General features: G+C 42.0%; 1 protein-coding gene across 1 annotated transcript in view; it reads left to right on the top strand.

The window, feature by feature from the left end:
- LOC125046805 (glycine receptor subunit alpha-2-like) overlaps nt 1-25,000 on the top strand; it is a 51,301-nt gene that overhangs the window by 11,277 nt on the left and 15,024 nt on the right. Inside the window, exons 2-5 of the mRNA XM_047644757.1 lie at nt 22,750-22,856; nt 24,074-24,141; nt 24,383-24,477; nt 24,899-25,000. The exon at nt 24,899-25,000 is cut by the window's right edge and continues 18 nt beyond it. Coding sequence (XP_047500713.1) covers nt 22,750-22,856; nt 24,074-24,141; nt 24,383-24,477; nt 24,899-25,000 — 372 coding nt within the window. The remainder of the gene's footprint in view (nt 1-22,749; nt 22,857-24,073; nt 24,142-24,382; nt 24,478-24,898) is intronic.

Raw genomic sequence — 25,000 nt, 5'->3', positions numbered from 1 at the left:
TTCGTGGTGTGCAACACGAAAAGCTTCGGAGTTGTGAGTGTCGTTTTTTGCTTGTGTTTGTTTGATGTGTGTTGTAAAGCCTGTGCTTGTGAACTGAAATTCGAGCATGCTTCCTCTGTGAGTGTATGGGACGTTGTTCACTGTGACTGTGAGTTTCTACTTGCTATGAGTATGAGTTTGAATTTGTTGACGTTTGTTTGTATTTACCAATGGTGCTCAAAGGTGTAGATATTCTGTATAGCTTTTTCTGTTGTTCGTTTCATGAAATGTTGTGATTTAAAGGGGTGTGTGATAATCTGTGTGATGACGTCTGCATAGTTGCTGTATGGTGCTGATTCAGTATATAGGATATAAAGGGTGGCGATAAAACGCTTCCCTGAGGTACTCCACTTCTATGGTGGATGGAGGTATCTAGGTGGGCTCCCAGGCGTATTCTGGCAGTCCTGTGGTCTAGGAAGCTGCAGAGAAGGCGTGTGAAGTGTGTGGGCAGGTGTAGTTGTGTTAGTTTATATTTGGGACCGTCGTGCCAGACCTTGTGAAAGGCCTTGCGGACGTCTCGTAGTATCACGTTTGTCTGGTGCTTGTTAGCGAAACCGAGAGTTATCTCGTGAGCGAGGGCGATAGCGTTCTCGGTCCCTGTGAAGGCGGAAGCCGTATTGCCTAATGTTGTGTGTCTGTTTGTTTTCAAGGTGTGGGGTGAGTCTTTGTGTTATTAACCTTTCTAACAGTTTACCTGGTAATTCCCCACCTCGTGAGCAGACTCCCCTGGTTTAGATAGTAAGGTGAGAGTGGCGTGTTTAAATTTATCAGGGAATTATCCTGGTGGCAGTGCTGCATTGAAGATATGGCGTAGTCTGTGGAATGTCACGACTTAGGAACTGCTCTCATTGGACCAGAGGGCCTTCTGCCAGTCTGCCACTGACCAGTTCTTGTGTTTAACACAAACAAGCAGCTTACACAGCATGTGTCGGTCTGCAAGGGTTTGCGTGTCGCCACACGACTCAGTGCATCAATGTGATGTTTGAGGTGGTGTGTTGGATGGTACAAATGGCGAGGTCTTTAACCCAATGCCGTCGGGGAAAATGAACAAAAAATGGGGAAAATGCTGTGCCCATTTTCTATATTTTTTGTGAAATGTCTGCTCATAGATGGCTTTGCTAGTGCTTAGCCACAAAGGAGTCAATTAATAGACCTTGTGACCATACGTGATTTGAATTGGCGGGAAAAACGTGTTTTTTACTAGTGCTATGGATATCGATGGTGTTATTTTTATTATAAACATTATAATTATTATAATGTTTTTTAATATTAGTAACAGCAAAATAAGATAATGTAAAATATTTCGTAAATCAAAGAAAAGGGTGAACGGGCGAGACGGGCAGTACTCCTAACTGGCTCATTGGTGACTTAGTACAAGTATAGCCATCTATGTGTAAAAACAATCAAACAAGTACTAACAGTGGGCATAGCACGTGTCTACCCGTCGTACCCGTCGGCAAGGGGTTAAGGAGCTCGAGGTGGAGTATCTTGAGATCCTTTGCAGTCAGCCTAGGGTTCCTGTTCACAACTAGTTTGAGAAGGTGGTCAGTGAGTGTTGTCCTCTTCCTTGACCTTTCAGGATGCTTTTTATCTTTGGGAATGGCGGTCGGTGGCAGCAAGTATGCACATGACAGTGACAGTGGACTTCCCTCTCTTTATTTTTCTCATTATTTCTTTCTCCTCTCGTTGCGCGAAAATACAGGCTTTTTTCCACATCGGTTGCATCAAATGCTTCTTGACCTGCGGGGTTGCATCTGAAACGGCGACAAAGAAAAGGGCAAGAAAAGATGTATAGAAAAACAGTGAGCGGCCACATGATACACCCAATAAACAGGCATTGACATGTTACCCAACATCCTTTAAGCCCTCAGCGAGGATTCCTGAGTTGCCAGTTGAGAGATGCCGTATTGGCTTGTGTGAATTTTAGCACAACAAAAACAGTGAACTCACATTTACTTCCAACCTCTGGGCTATTACACTGGTAATGTGTCCGAAGGGTCGGCGGTTCGTGCCCACTGATCTAAATAAAGACTAGACTTTGTCTTCGAAGCCAATGACAGCTCACATTAATAGGGCAACAGGTAGGTCTCTACTTACGAGTGAAAAGATGCTGCCTTCTGACTTGTGTTTCTTCATCTGAGCTACCTTCCCTGTCACTCCTGGCATTCTCCCCTTCTCCCTTCGTCTTTCTCCGTTTATTGCAACCAAATGCACAACACTGCGGTCCGTTCTTGCCCATAATTTTTTCAAATCGCACAGCACCGAAGTAAAAGGTGGTCACACTAATATGGCGTCAACGATTCTAAATTAACTTCAAATTCTGGCGCGCAAAAATAATAGGTTGCTCGATCCAGTCTTTTTTTAGATCAGTGTTCGTGCCCTGCCCAGGCGCGAGAAGTTGCAATTGTCGCCTGTAGATTACTGCTGTGGCTGGGCACCATGGCAGGTAAGGACTATGCTCAGTCGAGTCAGCACCAGCTGACACACAATAACAAGTCGTCATTTGTCGACACATGCCGGGCTCCCCTCATGGGCATAGCCCGGGCAAGGTTCAGCTCCTCATATCGAACTTAATTACTTTCAAGTCTCCGGGCTAGTACAATGATAACATGTCTGCCTCTCATGCGTGGGGTCGACAGTTCACGCCCTGCCCAGGCGTAAGAAGTTGCAATGGTCGCCTGGAGGTTACTGTTGTGGCTGGGCACCATGGCAGGTAAGGACTAAGCTCAGTCGAGTCAGCACCTGCTGACACACGTTAGGAAATCGGCATTAGTCGACACAGGCCGGACTTCTCTCATGGACACAGCCCAGGCGAGGCATATCAGACTTTTCCTTAGCCTTACTTACTAATAATGAGGGTAGGTCCCACTGCACTTCCCTCATCTGAATTCACTGCTTGCACTAGGTCTAGGTTGCAGTGAAACTGCTTCCCGGTGACCCCAGCTTTGATCTTAATGTAAGTGTAGCAGCCTAATTAAGAAAGAAAAGGTGAATGAAAATGTTTTAAAAGATTATGCGTCAAACTTGAATACATAGACGGGTATTGGAACTCGGTTGTTTACTTCAACAGCAGCTGTGGTCGCCTAACAGCACCAGGCCCAATTGTAGGAGTTTGGAAGTAAATTACATTCTTTGTACTAGTTTATTTATCCTATTATTATAATGTCATGTTAAGTTTGTTAGTATTAAAAGATGTGCTTCAATTGAGTTAAGTGTGTGAATTATTACTAGTTTAATAGTACATATGACCACGTGGACACAGTTGTTATGTCTCAAAATGTTTTATTTGCAGTTTTACATATGAATACGGGCATGGAAAATATGGATAAACATGTAGAAATTGTATTTCATCAGTAATGGAGAATAAAGGAAAAAGCAAGAAGAAATGTTTTTCTCCAGAAACTACTGAAGTATTTAGTGAAAAATAAAATGCGAAGCCGCAGCGACAGTAAAACTTCACTTTAGGAAATCTCCACCCTAGGAAATCTCCAACCCAGTAAAACACCATAACAGCAGAACTCCAGGCTAGTAAACCTCAACACTTAGTGAAAATCCATCAACAGTAAATTACATTCCATGTCAAATTCCATCCAGGAAGTATGAAAACAAAGGTGTCATCCTAAGAAGGCTGTATTACACACTACTTGCATAACAAGTTTACAGCTTCTATCAAGTAACGTTGTTGTTTGCTGCAGCACCAGTAGAGCAGTTGATTCTCCCCAGCAGTCAAGTGTGATCTTAATTAGTTCACCTAATGACAACATTCCAAGAACAACAGGGACCAAAAGTGACAAGCGCAGTAACGGGACAACAGGTATTCACCAGGTTATTTACGTTCCTTTTCCGTGACTTTGCTAGGCTCCAGAAATTGAGGATTTCTGGCGCCTGGTATCAGCACTCTGACCCGCATCATTGGACTTGGTACAACGATACGGGTAGTGTGGCCAAGGAGATCGAACACATCCTTGTTAGCACTTAATGGAGGATCCTCCAGAACTGCAGGGTGTATCAAAGCGCCGAGTTCTTTGGAACTGATCTTAGATTAGTTGTGGCTACTCTCTGGGTCCATTTTAGAACCCCCGTCATCCAAATGAACGCCCTAGGGTGTTTCATTTGGACAGATTGAAGGATGCCCGGGAGTTTGCCGAGGCTATCTCTGGTCATTTCACAGCACTCGAGAGACTGACAGACCCTGTTCTTCTGTGGGACACCTTCAAGCGTGAAATGCTTGATGCAGCCCAAGAATCCATTGATGAACGCCCAAGAGCAAGACAGAATTCCATCTCGCAGGAAACACTGGAAGCCACAGATGCTTGTCGTGAGAAGGGACAAGGGACAGTTTATCATGAATCTTGCAGAGATGATCGAAAGCCATTTCCTAGTAAATGACCTTCGTCCTACCTACCAAGTCCTGAGAAAGCTGAACTCCAAGCCCTCCTCACAGACGACTGCAGTCCGCTCAGCAAGTGGCCAGATAATCTCAGATCCTGACGGGGTGTGTGTGCATTGGGCATTGAGCAGTTGTATCAGGTTGATCCACCAACAGTTAACATGGATGCGGGTAATGTTGAGGTTCCTCTGCCAGCTGAAGAGTGGTAAAGCAGCAGGTGTTTGTTGCATCCCAGTTGAATTGTTAAAGGCTGGTGGAGAACCTATGTCAAGGGGCTTACATGCAGTCCTCTCTGCCATCTGGTAGACTGGTACCATTCCCCTTGACCTGCAGAGGGTTGTGGTCATCCCTCTTTGGAAGGGGAACGGTGATCGGTGGGACTGCAGCAATCACCGAGGCATTGCACTACTCAGTATACCAGGCAAGGTACTCGCGCACATCCTACTGAGATGTATCAGAGACCACCTGCTGAGGCACCAGAGGTCGGAGCAATCTGGATTCACTCCTGGTAAGTCCACAATAGCAGCATACATCGACCTCAAGAAGGCGTTTGATATGGTGCATCGCAAATCACTCTGGAAGATCCTGAGGCTAAGAGGAATTCCAACAAGGATTGCCTGTATACAAGCACTGAAAGTGCTGTAAAGTGTGGTGGGGGCCTTTCAAGCTTCTTCCCTGTTAGTTCAGGTGAGAGGGAAGGCTGTGGTCTTGCACCAACACTTTTCAACACTTGCATGGATTAGATACTGGATAGAGCCACTGCCCAAAGTCACTGTGGAGCAACCCTATCAAGGTTACAGACCTTGACTTTGCTGATGATGTTGCCATTCTATCTGAATCTCTGGAAACCCTAGTGGTATTTACCAATGAAGCGAATCCCCTGGGGCTAGAGGTCTCCTGGACCAAGTCCAAGATCCAGGATTTTGGGGGCCTACTAGGAGACCCTGTGCAGTCGGTATGTGTGGTGATAACATTGAAGTTACAGAGTTTTATATACCTCGGTAGTGCAGTTCACGATGCTGTGCTGCCAGACCAGGAAGCCTGGTAGCGGGGGTCATGAAATCTGTCGACAAGAATATTTGGAGATGCTGGTACCTGTGCAGAAGGACCAAGCTAAGTGTCTTTAAGGCCCTGGTACTGCCAGTTTTACTATATGGTAGTGAAACCTGGACGCTATATTGTGCTTTGGATCTCGTCTTGATGCTCTTTGTTACAGATCTTGCTCTGAATCATGGGGTACAGTTGGTGGGACCATGTGTCCAACCAACGGTTGCACCGTGAGACCGGTACAGGACCTGTTACTTGCACGATCCGCGATCGCCAACACAGGCTATACGGTCACTTGGCTCGATTCCCGCAGGATGACCCTGCCCACCAGGTTGTCTCTGTCCAAGACAACCCTGGGTGGAGGAGGCCTCTGAGACGACCGTGAAAGTCGTGGCTTGGGCAGATCGATCAAACCTGTCGTGAGGAGCTAGAGATGGGCCGTTCCCCTGCCTGGCGGCTCGCCACCAGGGACCCTCGTAGGTGGAAGCGAAGGATGGACGCGGCTATGCGCCGGCGTTAGCTTCTAAATGATGATGACGATGATGTTATTTACATTCCCACTATTGATCTGTAGTTTAAAACAAGGTAACTGTAGACAGGGTAATTGTTTATGTGGGTTAACTGGTGACTGTTGTAGTAATGGTATATTCATAATTGTTGTTTTGTTTAGTCAGTGTATTCACAATGAGTCACACTGTTGAAGTTGAAAACCCTGAAGGGTTAGAGTTGCATGAGAATGTTATTCAAGTTGATGTTTCTATTGTAAGATCTAGAACTAAGACTCAAAGAGGTTATTAATATAAAGTTAATGTGCAAAATCTACTTGGAAGAGACTTTACATTGATATAAATAATAGATTAGATTATCTAGAATTTAATTGAATTAAGGAACTAGGACTTCACTAGTAACCAAGTGTGAAGCTGTACAGAATGCATATGATAGATATGAAGCTCTGGAGCCTTCTAATAAATTTTCATATCAATATATCAAATGTGAGGAAGAGACAAAAAAGGTTTATATTTGACTCCAGAGAAAGATCAAAACCGCTTTTACAAGTTGCACGTAGTACTAGGAGTAGTGGACTTTCTAGACATTCGAGTGTTTCTTCATCAAAAAGTAAGTAATTAATTAATTGAGAAGTTAGCAAAGTTAGATTTAGAAATGATGAAGGTTAAAAATTAAATTAAAAATGCAAAACTAAAAGAATTAGGGGTTGATAAAAAGGCTTTCACCACAAATGAAGGAAAGTTTGAGAGTAAGCAAGATTATACAAGAAGGTATGTGAAGTCTCATTTGAAAACATTGCCACACCATAACCATTCCGTATCTGAGAGTAAAGTTAAATCGAAGAATATGATGCACTGCATCACAGAAAGGTTTGAAAGAGAGATTAAACCTTGACGATGAATATGTGAGTAATCTGAATCCTAAAACTAATTATTTTTTTTCCTAAGGATGAGGTGTTAGTTAATCAAACAAATAAAATGTCTTGTATAAGGAAAACAGAAGAAAATGATGCTATTCAACAATTGACTGAAATTCTTTGTTCTAGGCAAATTAGTGACTCGCTCCCTAGGCCTGAACCAGAAGTCTTCAAAGGTGACATACTTCAGCATTCAATGTGGGCCAAGTCATTTGAGACTTTAATTGAGTCAAAAACTAAAGTAGCAACTGAAAGAATGTATTATTAAGCAGAAGAAGATATAAGTGGACTTTTGTTATCAGATACCACTGAAGTTTACAGTAAAGCTAAAAAGCTTTTAAAACAAAGATTTGGTAGTGCTTTTTTAATTGCTAATGTATATAGAAAGAAATTACATGAGTGATCAAGGATTCCTCCGAAAGATGGACCAGCTTTGATGAAGTTTTCTGACTTCTTGGCGTGTAAGACAGCGATGAGTAATATTCAGTATTTGAATATATCAAATGATCTCATAAAGAATCAGAGAATGTTACAGAATATGCCACATCCTATAGCTGAAAGATGGAATACATTTGTAGATAGAGAGTTATATAAAGCCAGTGAACTTGGTGAGAGTGATGATGGCTTATTATATTCAGAATTTCCCTCTTTCACAAAATGTTGTACATTTGTAAGAAAAGAAGTTTCAAAGGCATGGAACCCAATAACGTCAATCACTGCAGTTAAATATACAGGTGTTAGAGGTAAGTCAAGGTCAGTGAAAAGCTTTGTCACAGAAACTAGTGAAGTTAATAATAAAATGAGTGACAACTGTAAATTTGCTTGCCCATTTTGCAGTCAGCTACATAAGTTTAATAATTGTAATAAGTTTCTAAGTTTGGATTTGAAAAACAAAAATTATATTGTTGATAAAAACAGATTATGTAGAGGTTGCCTAAAGAGAGGACACATGTCAAATATTGCCGTAAAATAAAAGGAGCAAGTGCAAAACCTGAAATAGATTACATCCTACTTCTCTGCATGATGATGCACTAATGCAAAAGAACAGATGGGAGTCTGAAAATAAAGTTCAAGTTAAGGAACAAGAAAAAGAGGCTGTTGTTTCTAATACAATTAAAGTAAATAAGTGTATTGCTATGGATGTTAACTCAATGATAGTTCCTGTGTGGTTGCACCATAAAAGTGACGAGCAGAGGAAAGCTTTGGTGTATGCACTACTTGATGATCAATCTGGTGTATTTATTAAAAACAGTACTCTAGGTAAGTTAGGTGTTGATGGAACAAAGGTTTATCTATGAATGGTGAACAAACTGTTACATGCTCTAAAACTTGTGGTCTAACGTTAAAGGGTATGTATAAATAAAAAAAAATATCTCATGCTTATTCTAAAGAAGTAATTCCTTGCAGGCGAGATAAAATACTAAGACCTGAGATTGCCAGAGAAATGTCACATTTGCAAAGAATAGTTGAGAAACTAATGATTTACAATGATGATGTAGAAGTGGGACTCCTGATTGGTCTTAAGGCAATTAAGCCAAAGGAAATCATTAATGGCAATGACACTGATCCCTATGCAAAACTGATCTTGGTTGGGGCATTATAGGTAAGGTCAGAGGTGTTGATTCAAAGAAAGTAGATGTAGTCACAATATATAGAACAATGATTCAAGAAGTTATAATTAACCATGAGAATGAATTTTGTCTTCTCACAACAGTTTGAGCTTGATTTTAATGAAGTAGATGATTTATAAAAAATAATGAGGGAAGGAATTTATCAGGTTGAAAGAGGTCATTATTTAAAGGATGTATATTTCAAGTTCCCAAATAATGGAGATTTTTTGCACAGGTTAATGAATCTTAAAAGAAAGTTCGGGCAAAAGAAAGATTACTATGAAGATCATGTCAAATTTATGAATGATCTCACAGAGAAAGGCTATGCAGAACCAATCCCAAAGGAAGAATTATGTAAGGACGAAGGCAATGTTTGTTTACCATCCCAAAAAGCCAGGAAAAATAAGGGTAGTTTTTGACAACAGAGCTTGCTATCAAAATGTATCACTGAATGAAAGATCCAGAATTAACAAATAATCTTACGGGAACCAGTAGCATTTATTTGTGACATTAAGCAAATGTACCATCAAGTTAAAGTTGAATGTCGAAGCAGAGACTTACTTTGGTCATCAGTATGAAAAAGATTGTGGTCATGATATTTTTTATGTAGATGATGGGTTAATGTCAGTGTCAACAGTAGCTGAAGCTTTTGACTTGATTGACAAAAGTAAAGGTTTATGTAAATTAAGAGGTTTCACATTGCACAAATTTTCCTCAAACAAAAAAGAAGTGATTTCTGCTATTAGTCTAGAAGCAATATCTAACAAAACTAAAAGTCTTGACTTGACAAAGGATATACTACCAATAGAAAGAACACTTGGAATAGAATGGTGCATGGAGTTAATTTCAATAGCAAGCCTTTAACCAGAAGAGGCATTTTGTCAACAGTTAGCTCCATATTTGACCCCGTGGGTCTAGTAAATCCATCGATTTTATTAGGAAAGAAAATGGTGGAATGGAGAAATTAATTATGAGAGTTGCAGACCTTAAGTTGCCAAGAGAAATTAAATCAGTAGAATCACACCATTTTTCAGATGCCCTCCAAGATGGCTATGGGCAGTGTTCATATATTAGAGTTGTTACTGTTAATGATGAAATTAATTGTTCTATAGTTATGTTCAAGTCTAGTGTTACTCCACTGAAAGCTGTTACTATTCCAAGATTGGAAATGACAGCAATATTAGTGTCAACTAAAGTAAGTGTCATGTTAATAAAGGAACTTGATTATCAAAATATAAAGGAAATATTTTGGACAGATAGTAAATCAGACTTGGGATACATTTCAGTTGATGTCAAAAAGTTTCATGTTTTTGTTCCAAATAGAGTTCAGTATATTAGAGATAAGACTGATCCTATTCAGTGGAATTATGTACATTCAGAGTCTAAGCCAGCTGCACGTGGACTTTGTGTTGAATAATTAATAAGTTGATGTGGTGGAAGAAACTGTATAATTGTGTAAGTTCCTGTGAATAGAGAGCCATTTTAGAGAATGATCCAGAAGTCAAGAAAGTGTCATTTGTACTAACTTCAAAGAAAGAAGTACCATTTCTTGATAGATTAGACTATTTCTAAGATTGGTTTAGAGCTAAATGAGCTACTGCATTGTGTTTAAGACTACAAAGTAAGTATAAGAAAGCCACAGAATCTTCTGAAGAGAAAATTGCTAAGAGAAATGTAGCTTATAGTTCTATAGGCAGTTTCAGAGCTTGAAAAGGCAGAGAAAGTAATAAAGGAACTTCAGACTAAACATTATGCTGATGAAAAAGGATTCTTCACGCAAAGGAGAATGTCCTAAATAAAACAAGCAGTTTGTAGGAATTAGATCCATTTATGGATACAGATGGATCATCTATGGAAGCTAAGCACATTAGAAACTTAGTGTTGGTAAGAAATCAAGATCTGCCAAAAGACAGACTTGAACTCCATTCACTTATTGTGCTGTATATTATTTTGGTCCATTTCATGTGAAGGTAAGGCACAGTGAAGTCAAGAGATATGGAGCATTGTTCACATGCTTATTTTCAAGAGCTGTTCACCTAGAATTTGTTGAGTTTATGTATACTGATTATTTTCTCAATGCTTATCGTCGTCTTGTTGGTAGAAGAGGGCCAGTACGTCAGTTGAGATCAGATAGAGGTACAAATTTTGTAGGTGTCAAGAGTGAACTTGAGATTTTTTTTATAGGAAATGTATCAAACAAAAAATCAGTAATGTAATGTTAAAGAACAATTGTGATTGGATTAATTTTAAAATGAATGTACCTTATGCTAGTCATATGGGAGGTGCAAGGGAGAGACAGATTCGTACTGTACGAAACATTTTGTCTGTGATACTTTGTCAGCATGGAACCCAACTAAATGATGATGCATTACAAACATTTATGTTTAAAGCAGAATCCATTGTCAATAGTTGTCCAATAACACTGGACAGTATTAATTCAATAGAGAACTTACATCCTCTAACTCCAAACCATTTTATGACTATGAAATCAAAGGTTATATTACCACCTCCAGGTAACTCTCAAAGTAATAATCTATATTCAAGGAAAAGATGGCGAAGAGTACAGTATTTAGCCAATGTGTTTTGTTCTAGGTGGAAAAGTTTCTACAATCTCTTCAATCTAGAGATAATTGGATTGAACCCAGAAGAGATGGGAAAGTAGGATCAAAATTAAACTAGAAACCATTGGAAAATGGGTCGTGCAAGAAATTTATGGTGAAGATGGACATGTGAGGAAAACAGATTATGATGTCAGATTCATGTCATGATAAAAATGGTAAAATATTAAAGAATTTACTTATGTTGAGATACCTATTCATAGTCTGATTATGCTTAGAATATAAGGAATGGAATTGTATTTGAGTTCATTTGAGGACCAGGGAAGTCCCCCCCAGAGAGCTTTACTTTATTTGTTATACCTCAGAAGATAATGTTTTATTTTTGTATTTTCTTTCAAGAAAGTTTTGTAAAGAATATAGTTCTAAGGGAGTATAATGTTAATTGTCAATTGTAAATAATTTATGGGAGCCGTGTAAGTGTAGAAAGGTGAATGAAAATGTTGTTTCAAAGTTGAATACATAGACGGTATTGGAACTCGGTTGTTTCCTTCAACGGCAGCTGTGGTCGCCTAACAGCACCAGGCCCTATAGTAGGGATATGGAGGTAAATTAATTATTTTTACTAATTTATTTATCTTGTTATTATAATGTGATATAATAGATGCGCTTCAATTGAGTTAAGTGTGTGAATTATTACAAGTGTAATAGTATATAAGACCATGTGGCCGCAGGAAGAAGCAACGAGAATTGTTTTCCCCAGAAGCCACTAAAGTATCCATTCAGTAAACAAATTCCAATAAAAAGGGCGAGGCCGGTGCGACACTTGAAAAATGTGGAACATTTGGTCTTCTGTCGGCAAATGTGGATTCATCAAGTACACTCCTCCCTCAGCCCAATCTCTTCATGTGGACAAGTCCACTTCCATTGCTGACACCAAGCTCCAGGGATGAGAATAGGAGAGCTACGGTTAAATCCTCTGTCAGCGATTCAAGACCACATTATTAGGGAAAGTAAGGATATTGAGAAAAGTACTTGAGCCCAAAGGGACTTTTGGTCATGGATTGTGATTCGCTCCTCAGGGGAAGTTAATTGGTGTAAGATGGAGCAGTGAAGAGGAATATTTACACTGATAACAGTAAAACGAATGATAATGATAATGATAACAGTAAGAACAGTGATGATGATAATGATTATGGTAATTATGATTATAATAATTGTAATAATAATAATGATATGAATAACAACAATAATAGTTATAAAAATGATGTAATAATTATCTTGGTTAACAATACTTATGATAATGATAATAGTAATGATAAAAAACATTCTAATTATTTCAATAACAATGGTAATAATGATTATTAAGATCCAAAAGTTATAGGGCTAATAAGGAATAACACTTATTAAAATTATAATCAAAATAACATACTGTATTGTGAAGGTCAAGAATGAATTATTTGGAAAAAAAAAAGAAAGACTGACACTATGTTTCAAGCATGTTGCCATATTTCACACGTTATTACTTGGACTTTAGAAACTGCGAAAATAAGGTCAGGTCTAAAGCCTTAAAAGTAAGTTCAACAGCTGTCTCTATAAAACATTACACATTCCAAGATTACGAACTGGCGTATCGTTTGCCGCTGATGATAATGTAATGGACATGAGGTGCCCCCACTAGGCTAGGCCAGTTCACCCTGACAGCAGCAGCACTGCTCAGCACCTGAGCAGTGCTCTGTGGGCGTTCTTGGCATCCATTATTACTACTCTCTTTGTCCTTGGAGCTTTTATTTCTTATTTATTTTACCGCACTGATATCTTACATTTCTCAAACTTTTATGGTCTCAATTCCATTTTCACTTCTGCCAATGGTTGATTGAGATTCACTTTTATTTTAATTTATTTTATTTAAAAAACATTTTGAGACAATACAAACAAGAGAATAACATTTGTTGTCTTGCCTCCACACTCGCACAAGAGACTCGTTTCTCAGACCTTTCTCGTAATACAGTAACAGTAAATAAAAAGCCTTATGTTTACCCTAATTAAAGATTAAAGCTTGTTTTATTTCAGAAATTTCTGCATTTTGCTTTGATATAACACGAGACTACAGTAGGCGTAGTCAGCACCCCACCTCAGATCCGCAGCACTCTTCTATACCAGGGCAATCCTTGTGGGCTTAGGGTAGGGAGGCCCAGTAGTCTGGGGAGTCCTTTTGGAGCACTTTCTCTTTCAGACTTATTTTCTTAACTTCACGTGACTTCCTTGAGCCTACCGAATTTCCCTTGTGGGTTCCTGCATATATGGTGTTCGCCTTGGCAAGTTGGGCGGTAAGGAGGAGTCCCTCTGAGAATGCAAGGTTCGCGAATATTAAATGCTTGAAGGAAAATCGATCGCCTTTGAAAGTGAACCCTTTTATCATCAAAAAGGACCTTGATGGTCAAGTGGACGGCGATTTCGATTTTGTCCAAAAATTGAGTGATGAAAGCCTCCTTGTAAAAGTAGAAAATAACTCCCAGGTTAAGCATTGAATTAAGCTGATGCAAATTCATGATCTCAATTTCTATCGGCCCAAATACTTTAAGGGAGTAATCTTTCACAGGGATTTGAGGACGGTGAAAGAAGTGAAATTTTCGAGAGCATGAAGGACCAAGACGTAGTTGACGTTAACTGTTTTCGACTTTTGCTTCAAATAAAATCCCTGAGTATGTCAAATTAGGGTATGAACGCGCCTAAGTAAGACCTTACATCTAAAAAACACTGCATTGTGATAGATGCCAAAAAATAAGACGCACCTCATTAAGATGTTTTGTCAAAGACTCAAATAAATTCAATTGCCGTAAATGTACTGAGGCTCAAAACACTATTACATGTACTAATGAGTATTTCAAATGTGCTTATTGTGGAGGTCCCCATCAGTCAGGCTCTGCTGAGTGCAGATGCCTGAAGAAGGAGACTGAAACATTAGCATATGAGAAACATGTAGTTAGTTATACTAAAGCTAATACTTCCTATGTTGCAGCAGGAACTTGCGTCACCTCTAGTGCAAGTAATGTCAGTCACCAGCTTAAAGCTAAAGATAAAGAAATTTCCGCATTAAAACAAACTGATAAAGAACTAAACATTAAAGTTTATCAATTGACAAAATTAATCGATTAAATGGCTGTATCAACCCCGCATACACATATTAGGAAGGCTAATATTTGTCTTGGCACCTACATCATTAGTGTTTATGACCAATGACATCTTACCAGCCCCCCCACTCGGAATTTTAAAAACTGACTGTGCACCGATAATTGTGCATTTTGGCATTCCAGCAGTAATGCAGAGTTCTCGGCAAATCGCATCCAACTGGCACTGGATGTGATTCATAACTAGGGCCTCAAGTGAGGTACTGGGATAATTTTTTCACATGGGAGATTTCAAAATTCTGCTAAATTTCTTGGTCTACTCTTTGATGATAAACAAAATTGGAGAGACCACATTGGTCAATTAAAGAATAAATGTCAAAGAGCACTTAACTTATTAAAGTGCATTTCTAGTAATAAATGGGGAGCTGACAGAAAGACTTTGCTAATGATATATAGAGTCCTGATTAGGTCGAAACTAGATTAAGGGTCTGTCATGTGTGGTTCTGAAAGGTTTGGATGCTGTGCAAAATGTTTGTGTGCGGCTGTGTCTTGGAACCCTGAAATGTACTCGGATAGAGGTTTTGTGGTAGAGGCAGAAGTAATTCCCCTTCGACTCAGATGCGGCCAGCAGGTGCTGATATGTGCCACAACGGCGGCTCAAAACTCGAGCCATCCTGACGGAAAAAGTCACATTAGGCAATTTTTGACGTGATTGATTGATTGATTATTTAAAATTATCTGCCACGTCAACAGCTAAGGTCATTAGCGGCGAACATCTTGTTAGATTGACATGTTAAAATATTTTAAATGGTAAAAATCTATCAATAAATGTCTTGTAAATAACAATAAATATTATGTTTAAAATCAAAGCATAAATATTATGATCTAAATGTATAAAATTATTGCATAAACATTATGCATAATTAAATTTTATTGAAAATATTGGTCTCCCTAAGAAAACTAATAAGACCTTTATGTCACAATCCTCCCCAATACATTTTTCAGTGTATATGGGGGAGACAAGTACATACGTCTTTGGTCTGAGAATGTTGCACATCTTTCCACTACATGTGCGAACATTAATGGTTCTTGGCATCCTTCACAGTGTGCTTCACTTTTAGCCATCATCGGCCCATGAGTCAATCTTGTGACTGGGTTGGGATGGATGCTGGTCACCCAACTGCCAAGGTCATCTTTAATCTCTCGCTGTTTATTTCTAGAGGTATGCCTCCATTGTTCCCTCGATTTATCGCAAAGACAACGCCTGATGCTGGGTTTCAAGTCAGTGTGTGGGAGAGGAAAACGAGCATCACAGGGTTGAGCAGCAGCTATCTTGGCCTTCCGATCAGCTCGCTCATTCCTACTGATACCAACATGTGCTGGCACCCAACACAGTTATCTTTTTATGTGCAGTGCAAGCCAATCGTGAGCCTCCCTCACCAATGGATGTGATGAGTTTGAGCTCTTGATTGCTTGCAAGGCACTACGAGAGTCACAATATATTACCATAGAATGGTTTGATCTCTAGTCATTTTGACTGTTGCAAGGATGGCATGTAACTCTGCAGTGAAGATCGAGGCTGCTAGAGAAAGACTGCCAAATACAGTCTTCCTTCTGCTCACTGCTGCAAAGCCCACTCCATTTTCATATTTCGAACCATCTGTATATATTGCATCTGATCCTTGGTACTTAAAAGTGCTTTTGTGTTGAATAAATCTCTCTCTGACTTCTGATTTAGATCTCTCCCCTTTCCCAATTCCGACCAAATCCAACTCGACTTGATTGGTCCAAGGAGGGAATAGGAGAGTTCAGAACCTTAGTGAAATTTAAATTAAAATCTTCCACAAGATTCCTCATTCTCCTACCATAGGAGAATGGAAATGCATAGCTATGGTCTTGCTTGGAGAAAATTTGAACCCATGGTTTGTTGCCCACAGTGTCATCTGCAGGTGGATGGCCTGAAAGGGAATGTCCTAACGTACCATCACTGCTACTCCTCCATGAGGTCCATTATCAAATGTCCCATACTGGGCTTGAACTTGTAATCAGACGATTTTCCCTGGTCATAAGACTCCCCTGCCAGCTCATAGCCTCTCCATCATCAAGACTTCTACAGTGCCTCCTCGTGGCCACCCATGGAAACTAGGTACCTTGCGGTCCTAGGCTGAACTGTGGAGGCTCTTGGAGCAGCAGGAGGCCCTAAAGGTACGGAGCTATGGCCCACCGGCGTGTGGATACGCCCTGGCTTCGTACTAACTCCTGTCCCCCGCGCCCCCTGGGGTTAATGGGCGGCTGTGGGGAGGCAGGCCTTGCCAGTCGGCCCCCCCGAGATAACCACTGGCAACGAACAATGTAGATGTTGACGCTGGGGGGAGGGCTAAAGTCCCTCCTACCCAGCAAGTACGGCGGGCTGTGGGTCCCGCTGGGTTGGCGACCGCTGGGACTCGGGTGGGGAGGCGGGGTTACCCCCAATCCCAGCTGGGTCCCAGCGGCCGCCAGCCTGGCGTGATGCTTGTGGGGGAAAGCCCCAGGGAGCCCTGCAGGTGGATTATGGGGCCTGCAGCCAGCCAACCTCCTCTATATGGGGCGGCGTCGGTAGGGGTGGCAGAGGTGGCGCCCACCCGGAGTGACTGCCCGAGGTTAGACCTCAGGCGGACTGTTAGGGTGGGGGCTTGGAACATCCGTTCCCTGCGACAGGACGATCGGTTACCACTACTATCGAGGGAATTGAAACAGCTGAGAGTTGAGGTGGCTGCTCTCTCGGAGGTGAGAAGACCTGGCAGTGGCACGATTAGTGTGGGTGGCTACACCTACTACTGGTCGGGCCGCAGCGATGGCCACCATCTCCAGGGAGTAGCCATAGCCATCTCCAGCAGACTTCAACCCTTGGTAGTTGAGGTCACTTCAGTCGATGAGCGTATTATTGTATTAAGACTGAAACTTTCATTTGGCTTCATGTCTCTTGTTGCTGTATACGCTCCTACGGATGTATATAAACTTGAGGTGAAAGAGATGTTTTACGCCAAACTTGCATCTGTGGCAGACAGATGTCCTCGGCAAGATATTCGTATTGTGCTGGGCGACTTCAATGCGGTATCCGGCTGTGATCGAGCTGGCTATGAGATGTCTGTCGGTCCTCATGGCTCAGGAGCTGATGCTGGCAGCGAGAATAGCCTCCTTTTCCGTGACTTTGCTAGGTCCCAGAAATTGAGGATTTCTGGCTCCTGGTATCAGCGTTCTGACCCGCATCGCTGGACTTGGTACAGCGATACAGGAAGAGTGGCCAAGGAGATCGACCACATCCTCGTTAGCACTCGATGGAGGATCCTCCAGAACTGCAGGGTATATCGAAGCGCTGAGTTCTGTGGAACTGACCATAGAATAGTAGTGGCTACTCTCCGGGTCCACTTTAGAACCCCCCGTCGCCCAAATGAACACCCTAGGGTGTTTAATTTGGACAGATTGAGGGAGGACGAGTGTACCCGGGGGTTTGCCGAGGCTATCTCTGGTCGTCTCACAGCACTCGAGGGCCAGACAGACCCTGTTCTTATGTGGGATACCTTCAAGCGTGAAACGCTTGATGCAGCTCAGGAATCCATTGGTGAACGCCCAAGAACAAGACAGAATTCCATCTCGCAGGAGATGCTGGAAGCCACAGATGCTTGTCGTGCGGCTCGACTGTCAGGGGATCGCACTTTGCACCGCTCTCTGGTGCGCAGGACTAGGTCACTGTTGTGAAGGGATAAGGAACAGTTTATCAGTAGTCTTGCAGAGGAGGTCGAAAGCCATTTTCTTGTAAATGACCTTCGTCCTGCCTACCAAGCTCTGAGAAAGCTGAACTCCAAGTCCCCCTCACAGACGGCTGCAGTCCGCTCAGCAAGTGGCCAGATAATCTCGGATCCTGATGGGGTGCGTGTGCATTGGGCTGAGTATTTTGAGCAGTTGTATAAGGTTGATCCACCAACAGTTAACATGGATGTGGGTAATGTTGAGACTCCTCTCCCAGATCCACCCATCAGCGAGGATCCACCCTCCCTGACCGAAATCAGGGGGGCGATCTCCAAGCTGAAGAGTGGTAAAGCAGCAGGTGTCTGTGGCATCCCAGCTGAACTGTTAAAGGCTGGTGGAGAACCTATGGCAAGGGGCTTGCATGCAGTCCTGTCTGCCATCTGGCAGACTGGTACCTTTCCCCCTGACCTGCTGAGGGGTGTGGTCATCCCTCTCTGGAAGGGGAAAGGGGATCGGTGGGACTGCAGCAATCACCAAGGCATTACACTACTCAGTGTACCAGGAAAGGTACTCGCACCCATCTTACTGAGACGTATCAGGGACCACCTGTTGAGGCACCAAAGACCGGAGCAATCTGGTTTCACTCCTGGTAAGTCCACAATAGACCGCATCCTGGCGCTTCGAATCATTATAGAGCGCCGTCGTGAGTTCGGACGTGGGCTGCTCGCAGCCTACATCGATCTCAAGAAGGCGTTTGACACGGTGCATCGCGAATCTCTCTGGGAGATCCTGAGACTAAGAGGAATTCCAATAAGGATTATTGGACTAATAGCAAACCTGTATACAGGCACTGAAAGTGCTGTAAAGTGTGGTGGGGGCCTGTCGAGCTTCTTCCCTGTTAGTTCAGGGGTGAGGCAAGGCTGTGTTCTTGCACCAACACTTTTCAACACTTGCATGGATTGGATACTGGGTAGAGCTACTGTCCAAAGTCACTGTGGAGCAACTCTGGGCAATATCAAGGTTACAGACCTTGACTTTGCCGATGATGTTGCCGTACTCTCTGAATCTCTGGAAACCCTTGTGGCGGCTCTTGATGCATTTAGCAATGAAGCGAAGCCCCTGGGGCTAGAGGTCTCCTGGACCAAGACCAAGATCCAGGATTTTGGGGGCCTGCTAGGAGACCCTGTACAGTCGATACGTGCTTGCGGTGAAAAGATCGAAGTCACAAAGAGCTTTATATACCTCGGTAGTGCATTTCACGACTCTGGGCTGTCAGACCAAGAAGTCAGTAGACGGATTGGCCTGGCAGCAGGGGTCATGAAATCTCTCGACAAGAGTATTTGGAGATGTCGGTACCTGTGCAGAAGGACCAAGTTACGTGTTTTCAAGGCCCTGATACTGCCAGTTTTACACTATGGTAGTGAAACTTGGACACTATCTTGTGCTCTGGAATCTCGTCTTGACGCCTTTTGTAACAGATCCTTGCGCCGGATCATGGGGTACAGTTGGCGGGACCATGTGTCCAACCAACGGCTGCACCGTGAGACCGGTACAGGACCTGTTACTTGCACAATCCGTGATCGCCAACTCAGGCTATATGGCCACTTGGCGCGACTCCCACAGGATGATCCTGCCCATCAGGTTGTCTCTGTCCGAGACAACCCTGGGTGGAGGAGGCCTGTGGGACGACCGAGAAGGTCGTGGCTTGGGCAAATTGATCAAACCTGTCGTGAGGAACTAGAGATGGGCCGGGCCCCTGCCTGGCGGCTCGCCATGAGGGATCCTCGTAGGTGGAAGCGGAGGTTGGATGCGGCTATGCGCCCCTGCCGGCGTTAGCTCCATAATGATGATGATGATGATAATCTTTTGTAGACATACACAAACTGGGTTACATGAAGCAATCAGATGTTGCAGTACTTTCCATTTTGCATGAATTCCCTGACAGTTCAATTGGATTAGGGTATCCAGTTCTTCAGGTTGACAAACTACCTCTTCATAAAGTGTTTGGCAGCACCTTTAGGCTGTCCCTTTCCAGCATCTTGGGAGTACCTTTTGAAGGGCTTACCTGTGTAACTAGTTTACATAGGCTTCCTTTGGACAGGCTATGGATTTCTTTGCCTGGGTAGAGGATGGACCTGAGCCTTTGGTTCAGGAGCATACCGTCTAGCAGCGGAGGCCCTTATGGATGCTGTGTCAGCTGGGACCATTACCACTGAGGCCTGCGGAGCCTGCTTGATGGTTCCAAAGACCCCACTCTGGAAGGAGTAGTTTGAACAGGCTTAGGATTCCTTTGCCCGGGCAAAGGGCGTACCTGAGCCTTTGCTTCAGGGGCATTCTGTTTAGCAGCAGAGGCCCCTGTGGATGTGGTGGCAGCTGAAGCTGTCACCGGTAAGACCTCTGGACCCTTGACTGATGGCTCCAAAGACCTTACTTTGGGAGGAGTCATCTCCTCAATAGACCCCTCACTCCAAGTCCGGTTCTGGTGGAACAACTCACCTGAGGCACTTTCAGCATTTGAGGACTAAAGTTTAAAGGTAGTGGCAGAGTATACTATGTAAAAAGTTTTGGAGGGCTAGGAATTGCAGGAAGTAGGGAGGGTGCAGTAGAACTGAGGCAAAGGACTTACCTGGCTTGCTCCTGATTACCAATACTTCTTTTTCAAACTTGTACTTTTTACATTGCTTTGAAGAAGCTTCATGAGCTTCATTGCAGTGGTAACAGCATATTGGACCTAGACATTTATCATCTCCTGACAAATTAGCCGGGTCAACTGGTGATCTGGACCTTAGCGTAGATATTTTGTTTCCTTTATAAAAGCACAAATACAACACCTCTGGCAATAAGAGTGGACAAGCCTACAATAAACCAGCAGAACAATAGCAAAGTGGGACACAGGAAAATCAGAAAGGAGGAGGTGGTGTTGGCTCGCCTAAAGATCAACACCACGAGAGTTATACACATTACTCCTTACATCGAGAAAAAAAATCACCATAATGTCCCATTGCACACCTAGTCTATTAATAAAAGACATCTTAAAAACTTGTCATCAATTCAATAATCATAGACAACACCATTTCAGATTTAAAAACACCAATTTCACTCTATCAAACATATTAATATAGCAGATGTTGAAGAAACTGTAAGTAAAGTAATTACTTTTCTGAAGGAGACCTTATCTAGAATGATACAATGAATAGGATCCATTGGCTTAATAACCTGGCCATATACTGCTGGTTGATAGCCAAGAGACACAACCAATGCAGAAAAAAAACTTTTTCTTGTGTGATTCGCGGAGCGCTCGGCCTCACTGGACCCTTGGTGTTTTTCTTTAAGCCCTTCGAGGGAGAGAGATTAGTATATTTTCTCTGTTTATAAGAAGCTAGTTAGGCTGTGATATATGTATTGTAAATTTTGAAAATATACAGACTGAGGGATTTTTCTTGAAAATTATTTCGTTTTATTCCTGGTTTGTTCCTTTTTTTAAATCTTAAAAAAAACAGTATTGATGCATTTTGAAAGGATAAGGAAATACAAAAGATGAAATAAATTTAGGAGAAAATAATTGCATTGAAAGATTAAGAACAAATAAATTAAGAGTTGTGAATATATTAAGTGAATGAAATAATAAACTATGCAAAAAATAAATTGAATTCTTACAGTAAAAGGAGCTCCATAGTCGTGGCGAGTGGGATGTGTTGCTAACAATTTCATTAAACAGTCCGAAGGTCATACTTTGCAAGATCTGCATTAGAGTAATGTTGCAAAGTAGAGATACACTGTAACGATCATGAAAACGCCTGGTCAAATTGGCTGTTTAGTTGGATAGGTCTACCAAGTTTAGACCTACCCAAGGCCTATGTGGCAAACTATTGTGAATTCAATCTAGGGGCATGCAAGAATATAAAATGTATTTTTTTTTAGCATGGGATGACAATACGTGTTGGTCAAATTGCACAGGTGTTATGAAACAAAAAAGGTTTTGCTCCATGACACACGTTAGCCATGCTTTGCATGCAAATCAGCTCTCTCATGACAGGATGCTTTCACTTGTCTACTGAGCACACTAAGAAATCAAACAGCTTTTTGAAAATCAAGGAAGTAACATCGCTGGCCACTTTGAAACTTTGAGAAGTGCTCAGTCTGTCTCTGGCATACCTGGCAGATGTATTCAGCTGAATTAGCTAAATACTTAAATCCAAGGAAACAGTGAGCACTGTCAGAGAGAGGTTATGGGCTTTCGCCTAGAATCAAGCACTTTATGAATGGGAATATAGCTTTTTTTTCTCGATGAACCGCTGCAAAAGAATTGGCCATCAGTACTGAATCTGCAACTAAAAGGTTTGCCTAGCACGAATATGGGCACAGGATCCTTTTTTAACCAGGGATTCAGTGGATGATCCTGACCTGATGAAAGATTTGCTTCCCGAAACTAGTTTGAAACAATGCAGATGAATAAGTTTAAGTGTGCATAATTCAAAACCTCGAACAAAAAAAATATATATATATATATTGTTATTGTTAGTTATTGTATGCTACTGTTTTGTTAGGTTTTGTATGCTACTGGTGAATCCATCTGAAATTCTATCACTAACGAGTTCACTTTTTGTAGTGTAATCAAAAACTTCCTAAATATGATTGACAAGATCTTTAGGAATAGCCATAAAAGAACCACATATATGTACGTTATAATTCAGTAGACGAATAAACATTAAGACAGATATACAAAAATGATAACAGGCAGACACATCCACAAACAAATCGGCAAACAACAAACGCAGTCAACTGTTTAATAGGATGGCAATTTGAGTTTATATCACCGTCGCAGGTTGTTGCTGGCAGCCTGGCAAAGGGCAGACGCCGAGTCCGACGAGAGCCTCACAGAGCGGACCGAGTACCACCTCCCCCCTTCCTACAGCAAGGACTATCCCCCAGGTAGGGATCGTTCTGGGTCGGAGGAAAACACATCGCGATGTAAAGGATGAGTAAATGCAGAACTCTCTCTCTCTCTCTCTCTCTCTCTCTCTCTCTCTCTCTCTCTCTCTCTCTCTCTCTCTCTCTCTCTCTCTCTCTCTCTCTCTTTCTTTCTCACTTTCTCTCTTTCTCCCCCTCCCTCCCCCCCCTCTCTCTCTCTCTCTCTTTCACTCTCTCTCTCTCTCTCTCTCTCTCTCTCTCTCTCTCTCTCTCTCTCTCTCTCTCTCACTCTCTTTCTTTCTCACTTTCTCTCTTTCTCCCCCTCCCCCCCCCCCCCTCTCTCTCTCTCTCTCTCTCTCTCTCTCTCTCTCTCTCTCTCTCTCTCTCTCTCTCTCTCTCTCTCTCTCTCTCTATTTCACTCTCTTTCTCTCTCTCTCTCTCTCTCTCTCTCTCTCTCTCTCTATCTATCTATCTATCTATCTCTATCTCTATCTCTATCTTTATCTCTCTCTCTTTCTCTTTCTCTTTCTCTCTCTCTCTCTCTCGCTCTCTCATTTACTCTGAGCTTTAAGGATCTATGATGCTTTAATGCACTTTAATGAAATAATGTATGAGAAAGCAATTCATCTTTGGAAAACAATCAAGGAAGCAAAGCCCACCCTGGGGGCGAGCCTGAAGAGATGATACGTCTGGCTTTGGCAAGAGCTTGACGAGTTCAGCTTGGTATCTGACGATATCAGTTTTTTGGCTATCCCTTATACATATGGTCATTGCAATGTGGCGTGGTGCTCTTTTTAAGAGGCCACCTAGTATCTAAACATCCAGATGGAGGTATTCAAATATTGCTTCCGAGGATATGATATTCTCTCCCTTTTTTTTTAATTTTTTTCCCGCCATCTGTCAATTAAGACGGGTGCCCTGCCCTGAACTGTTTAATTTTATGGCGAAGCTACAGCCCATAGCAGGCTTCTGCTATGCCTGTGAGACTGACCTTTCCAGAAAGCAGTGCCTCTGCATCAATTTCCCGAGAACGCCGTATCAGTGAACTTAAAAAGAAACAGAGTATAGCCATGCTTTGTTTCCTTAAGGGAGAGGAAAAGGGGGAGTTAGAGAGAGGGAGAGGAAAAGGGGGAGTTAGAGAGAAGGAGAGGAAAAGGGGGAGTTAGAAAGGGGAAGAGGGAGGGAAAGGCAGAGGAGAGTTAGAGATGCAACTGTTTCCGTCCTCCCATGCATTGCAGAAGGAGAAACCATCTGTCTGATTCAATGGATTATCTCCGATATCCAGAAGATCGATCAGCACAATCAGGTAAGTAGATCTTTATCATTACTATTTATATCAAAGTATATGGCAATTTGCGATGCTTGACTCATCCAAGACTTGTATAAATTGTAATTTATGGTTTTCTAGATTCTGTGATCAACAAATCCACATGAGTAATGTTAGAAATTTTATTGTTCAAGCCTTTTGATATACCTTGCAAATAGTTATGTTATTTTTTTACTTGAAAATGACATTTATATCAGCTTTCGATCGCCTGTACCCTCAGGAGATGGTGATCGACCTGCACTTGTCGGCGGACTGGAAGGACAGCCGTTTGAACGGCACGCTCAGGAACATTTCTCTCGGCTCGGACACCATCAGGTATGCTTCATGCCTTTTAAGCTCTTGCACAATTTCGAACGCATGAAATGCAAGAAAGCAGATAGAAAGTGTCATGTAATTCTCGAGACTGCATTGATTTTTTAATATATTTGTAGGTCAAGAAAAGAGCCTTTAATCGTATGCCTCATATACCTCTTGCACATGTGCAGTAGGTAGACACACACACACACACAAACACACACACACACACACACACACACACACACACACACACACACACACACACACACACACACACACACACACACACACACACACACACACATATATATATACATATACATACATATATATATATATATATATATATATATATATATATATATATATATATATATTTATATGTATGCGTGTGTGGGTGTGTGGGTGTGTTTGTATCCATATAGAATATTTCTTAAAGTAAGCTGTGGGTGCCCGACATCACCATCATGAACCAGCGAGGCATGACCTTTGGCAACTTCCTGGTGGAGCCCATTCAGATCATGCTGTACCCTGGGGGGGC

The sequence above is a fragment of the Penaeus chinensis genome, chromosome 39 (genome assembly GCF_019202785.1).
Source record: "Penaeus chinensis breed Huanghai No. 1 chromosome 39, ASM1920278v2, whole genome shotgun sequence".
NCBI lineage: Eukaryota > Metazoa > Arthropoda > Malacostraca > Decapoda > Penaeidae > Penaeus > Penaeus chinensis.
This window is presented reverse-complemented; position numbering and strand designations above follow the sequence as displayed.